Source organism: Parasteatoda tepidariorum, chromosome 5, assembly GCF_043381705.1.
Source record: "Parasteatoda tepidariorum isolate YZ-2023 chromosome 5, CAS_Ptep_4.0, whole genome shotgun sequence".
NCBI classification, from domain to species: Eukaryota; Metazoa; Arthropoda; class Arachnida; order Araneae; family Theridiidae; genus Parasteatoda; species Parasteatoda tepidariorum.
In genome coordinates, this window is record NC_092208.1 from 88,750,191 (window position 1) to 88,763,642 (window position 13,452).

Sequence of the window (13,452 nt, forward strand, 5' to 3'; positions counted from 1 at the left end):
GTGAAAATAATTAATTTACTTATTAATTAATTTGAAAAATAAATTAAAAAATTAATAAATTAATTTATTAAATTAATTAATTTATTTATTAAATTAATTAATTAATTATTAATTATTATAAATTAATTAATTATAAATTAATTATTTAAAAAATTAATTAATTTAAATATTAAGTATAATTTATAGGATATATACTTTCTTTATAATGCCATTACATATTTCTATTAATATAAAAAGTTTCAGAGCTTTTTATTCACTTTACTTTTTCGGGATTTTATGAACTGAAAAATGACAGTTTTCGTGAGAATGACCCATATATATATACATACATACACAGCAGAATTTATCAATGCAATCGTGTGCGGAACACCCGAAAAGAGTGAAACGGAAATAGAAAATAAAATGCTAGAAAAATACAGAATAAAATACAAAATGTAATCTATAAGGAGACTAGTAAATTCAAATAAACTTACACTCTCCGGATATATATATTCATGAACGTTACAGTGTATATGTTTTAAATGTTGGGTATATGTTGTAGGAGAACGGCCGATGTAAGGTCCGTTGGTTACTCTGAACTCTTTAGTCTCTCTCGGGAAGATGTTTTATCAGCCATGAAGGATTATCCTGAAGCTGAGGTAACTGAATATTGCGTACCAAAAAGCTGGTTTATATCATTTATTTAACATAATTCAATGTTTTGATATTCTTTTCAGATTTCACATTACTTTCCTACATTTTAGGGGTTTTTTACTATTTTAAAATAAAACAAAAAGGGACTTTTGGGAGATTTTTCAACTAATTTTACAGCATTAGATAGTGTGTATAAATGAGGTCCCACATTTTTTTTTCGTTACCTCCACTCCTCCTTCCCTTTGTCACAAAGTGACCAACTTCACTATACCCACTACCCTACCCTCATTGTCACAAAGAGATGACGCAATTTAACGTAAGCATATGCTTGCAATAGCGGATCCATTTTGAAACTCAGAAGCAACTTTATAGATCATATTTCAAGTTTTATTTTGAAGCTTGTTTCAATGATATTTGTGTGCATAACAATGATAATTCTCATATTTTGATTTAAATAAATTAAAGTAATATAATAATAAATAGGATAAAAATATTAAATCTGATGATCTAAATGTTTTTATTTTAACCAGAATGCTTGATTTCACTCTTCTTCTTTCTCCCTCTTGTCAGGAATCTCACAATCAACCCTTATTCATTAAACACCATTTCATCAACCCCAAGAGAGACATCATTTGTAAACCCTTATTTAAATCTCAGAGGAATAAATATTGTTAACACTATATCTTAGTATCTTATAACAATATCAATATATATGTTAACAATATATATGCTCCCGGCTAGCACCGACCACAGTGCTGACGCAAAATGTCTTCAGTGGTGGACGGTTTAGAGTCCTCTTGACGCCGGGCTAACTGTGAGAAATTTCATTGGTTTTTCTCTTCATGTAATACTAGTCTTAGTTCCTCCAACTTCTCGAAGATTAGTTTATGCCAATGCTTGATCCAGGAGTTCCCTTATCTTCTGGGTTGGTTTCAATAATAAACCTTTAGGGGGTTGATCATTTATAAGTATACAAGGGGGATAAGCCCCCTATTCGCTGCCACTCACCAACCCAGAAGGTTACATAGCAATAATTGTTGTTTCTTGGCAGAAAACAGTTTTTCTATTAAGGTTATTCACTTAATATATATGTACTAAAAGGAATTAATTTTCCTTACGCTTATGCCCCATTTTCCCACGTCCAAATATTATTGCCTATTAATATCATAAATATCTAAATCTGTTGGTGAACAGAAGTAATTTTTCTAAGTAATCATTTTTTAAAATAACATTTATATTGTTATAACATTACATTGTTCAAACAAATTTGGTAAGTTCACAACCGTAATTTAATATTTTCGCTTACCAAACGGGCGGATTTGCTAAATACTATTTTTGCTTGCATCTCATTGTGAATGAAAATGATCGTCAAGTTCTAAATCATTTAACAGATCACTTTAACTGTAATTTATTACTGTGTATTAATGTTATTTGCCCAAAAATAATAATTATAAAACGGTTAATAATATTAGACCACCTTTCTAAATAGCTTTATCTTAAAATGTAGAGCAGAATGTATCTTAAAATGCAATATTTTAATAATAATAATAGAGTGGATCCTAGAATATCCACCCCATGGTGATTTTTTCGAAATCTCGCCAAACTATGTTTCTAGAAGCAATTTCGGGGATATATGTTGTTGTTGATGTAAAATAAGTTATTTTCTATTTTATTTTATTGAAAATATTATAATAAATTTGTAATAATTTAAATTGATATTTAATAATAAAAAAACAACGTTGATCCAAGTAATAATCGCCAATTTGGCGAGATTTCAAAAAGTCACCACGAGGTGGGCTATTCTAGGATTTTACCTAATAAAAAAACAGCAATTTTCCTAGTTTTTAACTCTTGGCTTAAATGCGTGACAATAGCAGTACAGGAAAATAACTTTAAATTAGAGATACAAAATTATTTATAAAAAAACAATACCTTGATGACTTTTTTTAATTTTATGCTGATGACAACCAAAACAGTATGGTAATGAATGAGAAAAAATGGATCCTACCACGTGATTTTTCGGCCCAGAAAAATGCACGGACAGCAATGGAAAACTGCTGCACCATCATTAGATTTTTATATATAGTTAAGCAACCTAAAAAATAGATATCAACAGTTCCACCGCTATTCACAAAACTAAATAATTCTTTTAATGCACATTCAAAAGATCGAAAATAAAATCAAACTTACTAGAAAAACTCAATTAATGCTGCCAAGTATGTAACTAAGTTATTCTCTCACAATGATGAATGATCTTGTTAAAATAGTGTGGAAGGGAATAATAGAATCTATTTTTAGGAAATTCTTCAATCCATGGGCAGACGGCGCTTGATGGAGGCTAGACTAGCCAGTCCTTCAGACAAATCACCTTACCAAGAAGACTCAGAGTAGGTGTGAATGGCTTTCTTTCCACTATTAACAATCTTTTTTTGTTGGTGACTTACATTCTTTGCTACGTCTAATATCTAAAGTTCCTTTTTATTCAATTTATTCAAGGGGGGAAAAAAGCATTTTTCTTGCTGGATTGTATTTATTTATTTTATGAAGACGATAAAAAAAGAGAATGAATGCAAAAAATAATTTACTTAAACAGTTACAGTATAAAACAGTATATTACAGTTTAAAACACGAAAAATTCACTAAAAAAATGATGCCTTTAATAAGCGATTCATAAAACAAGTTAACTGTTTATTAACGGATAACAAAGATACAAATAAGTTAATTAATAATTTAGTTACTGATTAATAATTTATTAAAGAATTACGCATTTTGCAAATACTTGTTTAAAACAAATAAATTAATTTATAATTTAAGTATTGATTAATAATTTATTAAAAAGTTATAAATATATTTTATCAACAGGCAAATGAATTGCTTGTCAAAATATTAAAATAAATACAAATTAATTAATTCATGATTAATTTTTTACTAATTATTTATTGAAGAATTATGTATTTTATAAATGTTTCATAAAGCAAATATACAATTATCGATAAAGTTGGATATTGATTATATATATTTATTTAACAAAGACTATAAGAAAAGCAAATGAATACAAAAATACTTTATTTAAAAGCAGTTTACAACGCGAAGAATTCATTAATAAAACTATGTCTCTTATAAACGATTCATAAAGCATATAAATTGTTCATTAAAGGATAACAAAAATACGAGTAAATTAACTAATAATTTATTTACTGTTTAGTAATTTATTAAGGAATTATGCACTTAATGCTCTATTAAATGCACTTTAATGCTCTATTAAAGAGTTATAATGATATTTTATAAGCAAATTAATTGGTTTTAAAATATTGCAACAAATACAAATACATTAATTCATAATTGAACTTTTTATTAATTATTAATTAAGAAATTATCCATTTTGTAAATGTTTTCATAAAGCAAATAAATTGATTAATAATTAAATTGTTGATTAATGATTTATTAAAGAATCATACTTTATATAAATATTTTTTAAAGCAAATATACAGTTGCTGAAAATCAGAGTTCTACAACTCTGCCAAGTATAAGTGCCCGAAACAGTGTTCAAAACGCACACAAAAATAAACACTCAAAATAACTTTTGCTCTATTGATCTGATTTTCAAGCTAAGACTCAATCTTAATGATTTGGGGTCTAACTTTAAATATGCTAATTAATTACAGCAGACGTAATTTTAAGTTAAGAAATCGAATAATAAAACGTACTTTCTATGAACAAACACACCTTTTTCTTAGTCGGATAATGATTTGGGTTATCGACTCTCAAAATAAGCCGCAATCTGAAAAGTATGATTCCAATAGTTAGGTCAGGAGGGTGCACCAAAGTTTGGACCCCTTAATGTTAATTTTACTTTTGACGCATTTTGCCATTTCGCGAGAATTTCTGTAGAAAATAAAAAACTTTTTGTACACAACTATAAAATTTGTTTATCCAAAGATAGTTCCATGCAAAAAATAATTTTTAATAATTATGTATTATTTTATTAAGTAACAGTTGAAAATAATTTAAATTGTAAAAAGAACGAATCTTAAACAACGTTATTTTATGTATCAAAATACAAATTTTGAACGCAATCGGTCGAGTAGTTCCTGATTTATCAAATTTAAAAAGGATCATATCTTTCCTTTCTTTTCTTCCAGACGCGGATACGTACATAGGTTAGTGAAACCCTTACCCGTATAATCCGCGTCTGGCCCCTACTTCCAGCCAACCTCAATCAATTATTTAAAGTTTCAAAAAAAGGAGGTTAAAATTTTGTTTACAAATATACAGAAATATTAATTTGTTTACAAATATACAGAAATATTAATTATAGTTTAAACAAAGAATTTTTTTTAAATATATATATGACATATAGAAAGTGACAATAAATGAATTTTGAAAAGTGAATTATTAAAGGATCATATCTGTGAAATTTTATTTCACGAGAACTATTTGACCGAATACTGTATGATAATGCTTTGAAGATCCCTAATTGTGTTTAAATTTAATAAGCCATAGACGACTTGTTTACGAATTTTCAACTCAAATTGCTTCGAACTATCGGAATTGAATCTGAAACGTTCCTTTATTTCAGTGCTGTGGTTTCAATTTGTTCGTAGAAATTCAAGAACTGGTACTGAGAATAACAAAAATGATCATCGATCGGAATATAAAGTATTATTTCCCCAAACTCAGCAATATTCCGAAAATAGAGTCTTAAAAAAAGTTCTCTCTCGACATCCTTCGATCCCTCTTGACCATTTCTCACTGAAATGCCAGGAAATAAAAAAAAGAGAAAGAAAATGACTTCCTTGATCTCCCAATGAAAAGTTTCCCTTTTTACCCCTACTTCTGAGAAAAAGTTTCATTTCACCCATGTAAAGAAAAAAAAGGAAGAAATCGGTACAGAACTCATAGAGAAAAGGTTGGCTGACTTTGTGTTATTTGAAATCTCTTTTTGAAAAAGATTTCAGAGTTTATCACTTTCCCAATCCGAAATTCGGGAACAGATAGATTGAAATGAAGTTAGCATTTTATGTGTTTCCTTTTCGAAAATCTGAAATTCATATTATTGTTATTTTAATTGAAAGGCTTAAAGAGATAAAAAAATGGTAAGCCTCATAAAATTGGGAAAATAAAGAGTCGAATGCATGAATGCCAATGAATTAACATATTAAAGTAAAATAAAAATTTTAAAAAAATATGTTTTCAAGTGGATTAAAAAAAGAAAATAATTCTTGAAAGAGATGAGAGGGGATTTTCATAGATGATGATAGAAGTAAATTACGAAAGTAATGCGCGTTTTGCGTTTCTAGCAAAACTGAAATGGCCCACTTAAAAAAGTAATTCATAATTTTTAAAATATTTTCCCTATTATTTTCTTCATTTAATTACCTGTCTGTTAATTTGTTTATAGAGGATCATTAAAATTTCAATTGCTGATGAAAGGTGAAAAAAATTGCCTGCTTATTTATTTAAAAATATAACGTGAATGTGTATTTGCACACAATTTTCGTCCAAATTTTAGCATCCTAGTTTGTTAAAAAGCAGTCGATACTTAACTGATAATTTCCATTTGGCGATATGGCGATCCATTCTGCTTGCAGGGATTAGAAAACGATTGAAACTTGTGATGACTCCCAATGCAGAGAGCTTCATTTAAAGTTTTAGAGTTCTATCTGATCTTTAAGTGATCGGAATTTTGATTGACGATGCATCTCCTTTAACGATAATATCTCAATAAATTCTGCTTGTAGTAATCAAAAAAAACAATTGGAACTAATATTGCTATCTAACACAAAGTTCCAGTCAAAATTTCTTGAGTGTCCTAGTAGTCAAACTTTTGAATTTAAAATAAATTTAATTCAGCGATAAAATAACGATAATTTCTTCGATAAAATGATAATAATTTCTACGATAAAAAGACGATAAACTCTTATTCATAATAAATACTAGTTGCATCAGGAACTTGTAGTGTCATCTAGAACAAACTTCTGGTTAAAATTTAAGTGTCCTACACTCTCACTTTTGTCATTTCAGCAATCCTTCAGTTGCATTTTGTCAATTTTGAGAATTATTTTGTCACGAAATCACGTGAGCTGTGGTGAAATGGGAACTCTCAAATATCTGACAAAAAAAATTTCCTCTTCTCGAAACACCATGGTAGTGCTTTGTAGGAAATGGTTACGTAACTAGGATGAAAACTAAACGAAAGTGACGAAATAAGCCGATCGGCCGGAATAATGGTCAAGCAGTTGGGCTAGTGCAAGGAAGATCCCGGGTTCGAGTCCGGGACCTATCATATGTGCAATTTTTATCGTTGTTCTATCTGTCTTGTGTTAAGGTGACATTGATCGAGCTATATAATGCCTACGATAAAGTGTTCATTGGAAAAACTAGGCACTACAATGTTTTTTTTTTTTTTTTTTTTTTTTTTTTTTTTTTTTTTTTTTNAAAATATTTCTTTCATTATCTACGAAATTCGTTTGCTCCAAGAAGTGACTATAGCTATTTCGTCACTTTGACGAAACATTCACTCGGAGCATATACCTGGAAACATTTTCGTCAAAAACGGAGAAAGTTTCATAAAAATTGAATATTTGTGTACTACAGCAATGTAGTTAAAAGATTGATTCAAAAAAATTATTAATTTAGCAATAAATTCAGCAATAAAAGAATGATTTCTTAACGATAATATCGCAATAATCAATAAACAATTTTAACTTGCTTTTTTATCTGGCAAAAAGCTCTGGTAGAAATTTGACCACTTTCACTAATCGGAAATAAATAAGAAATTTCGATTGCCAGATTCCATCACCTAAAGCACGAAAGCGAGATAATAAAAATACAAAAAAAAAATCATTCTTTTTGTGTTAACTCTTTGCTCTTCACAAATAAAACAAAAATAACAACATAGAAATTTCATAATTTAGTATGTCACCGTATAAAGCTGATAAATGATTCAAGGGTCAAAATATTTAAGTTTTTTATCTTTAATTTTTCACCAATGACAGTCTTAAATGTCTGTATATTCTTTGACGTTTATTGTCATGTGATGAAGTCCTCTGTGATAAGCTAATAATAGTAAATAATAGCTCAAAATTGTAGTAAATTTTTGTTAGATACCATGCTAAGCACCTAGTCTTTGTTTCTGTGTGATTCAAAAGTTTATTTTTAAAAGTTTAAAGTTTTATTGAAACTATATTTAAAGCTTTTGAAGCTATATTTTAGAGCTATATTTGCTATGAACAACTGTTTTATAAAAAGAAAAACGCAATATTGTTGTAAAAAATATTTTAATGCGATTTTAACTTCTCTAGTCAAATGCTGAATAACTCGAAATTTCCGCAACAAACAATTTTGATACCGAACGCGGGTTTTTAATAGCAAATTGGGAAAAAAAAATTATTGAGTCATCGGCTGAACATTATATGATTGTGTATGGAATAATATAAGGGATAACACTATTTGTTTTTTAACACATACACACTCTTTTTGTGGAATTTTTTAATGACTATTTTGTGAAAATTTGTGTGAATTTCGTTAATATGACGCTCAATTTCCAATTTCAGGGCTTGATGGGTTTTTGTGGAATCTTTCGTAAAACCTTAAGATTTCAAGAATTTGCATGATGTGATTCGATATATATCTGTCGATTCCAATCACTAAAACAGAAAATAACACTATCAGGAGCAGTTGGGGCTCAGGGGATAGAGTGCTCGCCTTCCAATAAGGTGAACCGCGTTCGAATCCCATCGATAACTGGTCAATGCAAATTCCGCACGCGACTCGCACCGACCACAGTTCTGAAGTAAAATATCCTCAAATGTAGACGAATCATGGGTTAGAGTTTCCTTGCTGTCAGACTAACCGTGGGGTATATTCGTGGTTTTCTTCTCCGCGCAACGCAAATGCTGGTTAGTTCCATCAAAAAGTCCCCCACGAAGGCAAATTTTTTTTCTCACAATACTTGATCCAGGAGTTCCTTTGTCTTCTATATTGGGTTCAAAATGACAAGGCTACGGAGTTGAAAATTAGAAAATCGTAAACCCAAAATTGAGTGGCGCTTAAATGACGGCTATAAAATATAAAATAAAATAACACAACCAGAGAATGACTCAATAATGCTCAAGTCATTCAACAATGAAATCACGGTGCCCTTTAATATCTCTATTCACTGAATAACTCTCAACTGTTCGCATTACCACTGTCTCTTTCCTTTGGCAACATTTTATTGCACAAATGGCACAAATTTCACATTGTGTCAATTTTAAAACATCTATAGTTTTATCATAAATGTTATCACTAAAGCATTGAAATCAGTTATTCTATAGATTATCTACCTAATGTGCCAATGAACGAGGATGATCGATTAAAATATAAAAAGAATTTTCTCATATTACCTCGATAATTTGCAAACTACCTGGACACCAGTAGTCTGAAAAACTGCATTATTTTTGTAGTTTACTACAACTATAACCACTTTGTTACAAATGTAGTTAACTGTAACTACTTTTTTCAAATGTAGTGACTGCAAACCACTTTTGGTGACTACTTTAAGGAACCGAACTTTGTTGGAGAAATTAATTTACACCTAAGCTCAAAATGCTTTTGAATAAAAAATTGACTTATATTAAGCATTAGGAATATTTTTTACAAATATTTTTTAATGTTTGCATGAGCCAGTTGGTAATTCTAAAGCACTTTTTCGAATTTGTTCATTTAATTCAACTTTTTATGCCCTTGGCGACAGTGAATATTTAATGTAAGAAAAGGCTAGAAAGTTATCAAATATTTGCCACTTCGTGAAGTGTTTAATGCTCTTTTATTTCTATTTCTTCTATAATATGTTTTCCTTCCTTTGAAGTAACATCACTGTTTCAAGAGTGTACATACGAAAATGTGATCCAAGTGATAACTTATATATTATTCGCTAGCTTAAATATTAATTATGCGTGTCTCTAAATACTCGATTATTGTTAGCCATAGAGGCATTTTAAATTTGCTGCGTCCGACCCACGAAGACCCATCAAACTAGAAAAATTTTTTGTTTTAGAACTCTGTTTCCTTTCTAAGATAACGTAAAAAGTAGTTGCCATAAATAGCTACAAACTACTGCTTTTTTTTTTTTTTTAAGTATCTCACTACTCACAACTCTATCTTTTAAAAGAGTAGCATACTACAAACTACAAAAAAGTAGCAACTACAGCAGTTTTACTATTTGCAGTGCGTTACTTCCGATCTGCACATTAGATATTCGTTAAAGTGAAAATAAGATTGTTGCAGAAACAGGAGCAACTTTTTGCTCACTGCAATTAACATAATGTCCTTGCTTATTTATCAATTTCTAAAGAATCAAGTCAATTCATGTAATCAAACAATTAACAAATTAGTGTATAGAATAAGCGAAGCACACTTTTGAACTTTAACTATCTTCTTCTTCTTCATTGGCTTGACAGCCCAGGATCGGCCCTTGCCTTCCGCAAAGTTGAACTCCAGGCTCTTCTACACTTGGCCATAGACATCCAATTTGTGACTTTTAGAATATTGCGGATTATTCTTTCTTTGGGTTTCTTAACGGGTTAAGGTTTTCCGGGGTGGCGGTGTCGGCCCCACGCCCAACCCCCAACCTGGAGGGCCAGTCCCCTGATATAATCCCCAGGGGCAGGGTACAACTATACGGGAACCATTAATGCGCATACTATCTAAGTAAAATGCGAAAAACACTTGATCCCTCATTTTAATGCTCTATTTAATCTGCAGATTAGCTAGGTAGTGTGCATAGTAACAACGTATAAAGGTAATATGAACAGGAAAAACATTATAAATCATATGCATTTCCTATATAATCTGCGAAATGTCAAAAGACTTCTCGAAAATATAAACGGGCAGCAGAATTAGCTTACTATTTTTTATTATAATTTCAAAAAGCTAATTTTTCGTAATATATATTGTCTTGAATAGAAATTTAAATAGAAATCTATTTTGTTTAATTTAATTTATTTAAAGCTTTAGCTGTTATGTGTCAGCAAACTCCCCTAATGATGCGTATAAAAACCATCTCGTCATTATTTTTTTCTCAAGGAAATTGAGCTGATAAATTCTAATTTTTTTTATATATTGGACATTGCAACCATAAGACTTAGTTCTAAAAAAGTCAATAAAACGTATGGAAGAAGTGTTTTTTCTATTAAAAAAAGAAATGTACAAAAAGTTTAGCTATTTAGCGTTACTGAGGCAAAAAGAAATACAGGATTTTTTTTAAATCTCATTATCGCGAAAAATAAATTATTCAATTATCTGCTTCTTTATTTTTTTCTCTCGATCAAGTGCTAAATTACGGTGTTTTTAAACTTGAATAATAAGATAGTTTCTTTAGCGAATACTTTTAACGGTTCTAAATTTTAAACCAAAATTTATGACGCATCTAAGTAAGTTCGATTAAAATGAAGTACTCATATGCTTTGTTTCATGATAGGGCAGGAAAACAAGAAAATGTGATTTTAATGTTTTATAACTGGTATGCTTTTATTGTTTTTTGAAAAGAAAACAATCTTTTTAAGGAAAATAAATAAAGATACAAATGTCACATTTCTGGGAAATAGCCCGTGGTTATAAATATCCAAATTATCATCTGAATTCTTAGAACGTTCGAGAAACTTCAGTAAAATCCTTTCTTTTGTTAGTGTTTATCTCATAAACTATCGAATATATTTAGTTCTTGAAGCTGGCAATAATGACGAAATAAATATGCTGCGTCATAACCCTTTAGGGCAAATCCCGAATCGTTCTGTTATGGCTTTCGCTGACTCGTGTCCAGAATTTTGATTGACCATGCATTTTAGCTGTGTCAAATAAGTTATGTACTGTAGAATCCTTTTGCTAGCATCAAAATATGTTATTAAAATTTCATCGGATGTTTTATTATTTATGCATATTAATCAGAATGAATAGGGGAAAGCGTTGTGATTTTCATTAAAATATCTTTTAGTTAATTCATAGAAATTAGTGTATGTATTTATATATATATAAGCTAATACGTATGCCTCAGTTAATAAAACTTATTAGTTTTCTTCGTTTTCTTTCTCTCTTTTCTTCTTATCCTTTTGATCTTTATTGTGCTGTGTTTTAGTGATCATATTTAATGCAGTTTTAGCGCTTGATGTTATCTACTATTAATTTACTTTCTTTTTCTTTCCGTTTTTAGTTCGGTTTTCTATTTTCGTGTGTTAGGGGTCTTTGAGCCTATTTTTAAGAACCTCAACATTAATAATAATTTTTCGTCTGTTAAAAATCAGTGCAAAACGAGGAAATCATGAGTTGTTTTTTAATTAACTGTTAATTTCCTAAATTCATTAAAATTGTATAATTAAATATCATTCTTATTCATTATAAGCTTTAAATTATCCAGTATAATAATATTATCTTGCGCACATCCATTTTCGGGCAAACTCAAGGTAACTAACAAATTAAACGCGCTTCACTATTGCAATAAGAATGTGCCTTAGGAGATCACTTTATTTACGCTTCTGTTTTCATATTTTGTAATCTGGTAATATTATTACAAAAATATTCTTCAAAGATTCCGGTACGCGTTAGTTCAGTTGAATTCTTTACTTGTTGTATAGATTTCCTTTATTGTTTTGTTCTGTATTTTCTTTACATTTTATTTTCTATTTTTTGCCTTATATGTTTTGTTTCGTATCTATTTTTTACTTATTGTGTTCCATTTTCGTTTCAATTTTTTTTAGTGCTCCTCACACAATTGTATTGACATAATTTGCTTGGGCTATATTGATACAATATTAGAAAGCGCTTCTTTTTGCGGATATAATCGTGTGAGCTGATAAAGTGATTATATCTTTTCTTCATTTTGTTTTCCAGATTTTTAATAATTCTTTTTTGGATAAATTTAAAAAAATGCTTTTTTTTTCTTCTCTTGTCATTAATATTTATAATTTTCCCTGTTTTCTCAATATTTTAACTTATTTTATGAGTTCCACATACTTGCAGCTTATGCGCAGTTAATGAAACTTATTAATTTTCTTTGTTTATTTCTCTCTTTTATCCTTATTGTGCTATATATATATATATATATATTAATACAGTAAAACCTGTCTATAACGATACTGTAGGGACCTAAATAAAATATTGTTATAGGCAGGTTATCGTTATAGACAGGTTTGAAATTTAAAAGTATACGTTTAAAACTAATGATAAATTAAACTTCTTTTATAGGCTCCAAATGAAAATTTTACTTAGAATTATGAAACAGCACACAAGAAAAATTTACTTACAATTTTATGAATCAAAACAGAAATTATTTAGAAAAATAATCGGTTAGTTTTGTTTGCTTATTTTTGGAAGCAATTGCCATTTCCATGCACATAGATTTCAGTCCATCTAATGAATTCAAATGAACATCAGTTACATTTGGTAATGTTGCAACAAAATCTTGCAAAGTGTTAATTAGCAATATGGCATTCTCGGGTGAAATTTGAGTCCTGTTTTGAGAACAGTCAGCTGCTTCTTCCTCATCACTTTGATCACCCGGGATAACTTCTGCTAAAATCTCTTCATCACTTGCACCACTGAAAACCAACACATCATTATCTAAATTTAAAAATTCATCTGCGTTAAATAGAAATGATGTATTAGATGATCTTTGGAAATCACTGACAATCGAATTTAAGCCTGCCACACATTTTTCTTCTTCATCAGTGATTTCAGTAAGCTCAGTTTCTGCGTTTCCGTTGCTTTTATCCTCAAAGAAAGAAGCTTTCTTCCAACAATTTTGGATGGTGGATTGTGTCAATGAATTCCACCCTCCGGAAA

General features: G+C 29.5%; 1 protein-coding gene across 1 annotated transcript in view; it reads left to right on the forward strand.

Moving 5' to 3' along the window:
- LOC107445401 (uncharacterized) overlaps positions 1-13,452 on the forward strand; it is a 211,537-nt gene that overhangs the window by 160,401 nt on the left and 37,684 nt on the right. The window contains exons 11-13 of the mRNA XM_043039647.2: positions 542-638; positions 2,932-3,020; positions 4,114-4,157. Of these exons, the coding sequence (XP_042895581.2) occupies positions 542-638; positions 2,932-3,020; positions 4,114-4,157 (230 nt within the window). The remainder of the gene's footprint in view (positions 1-541; positions 639-2,931; positions 3,021-4,113; positions 4,158-13,452) is intronic.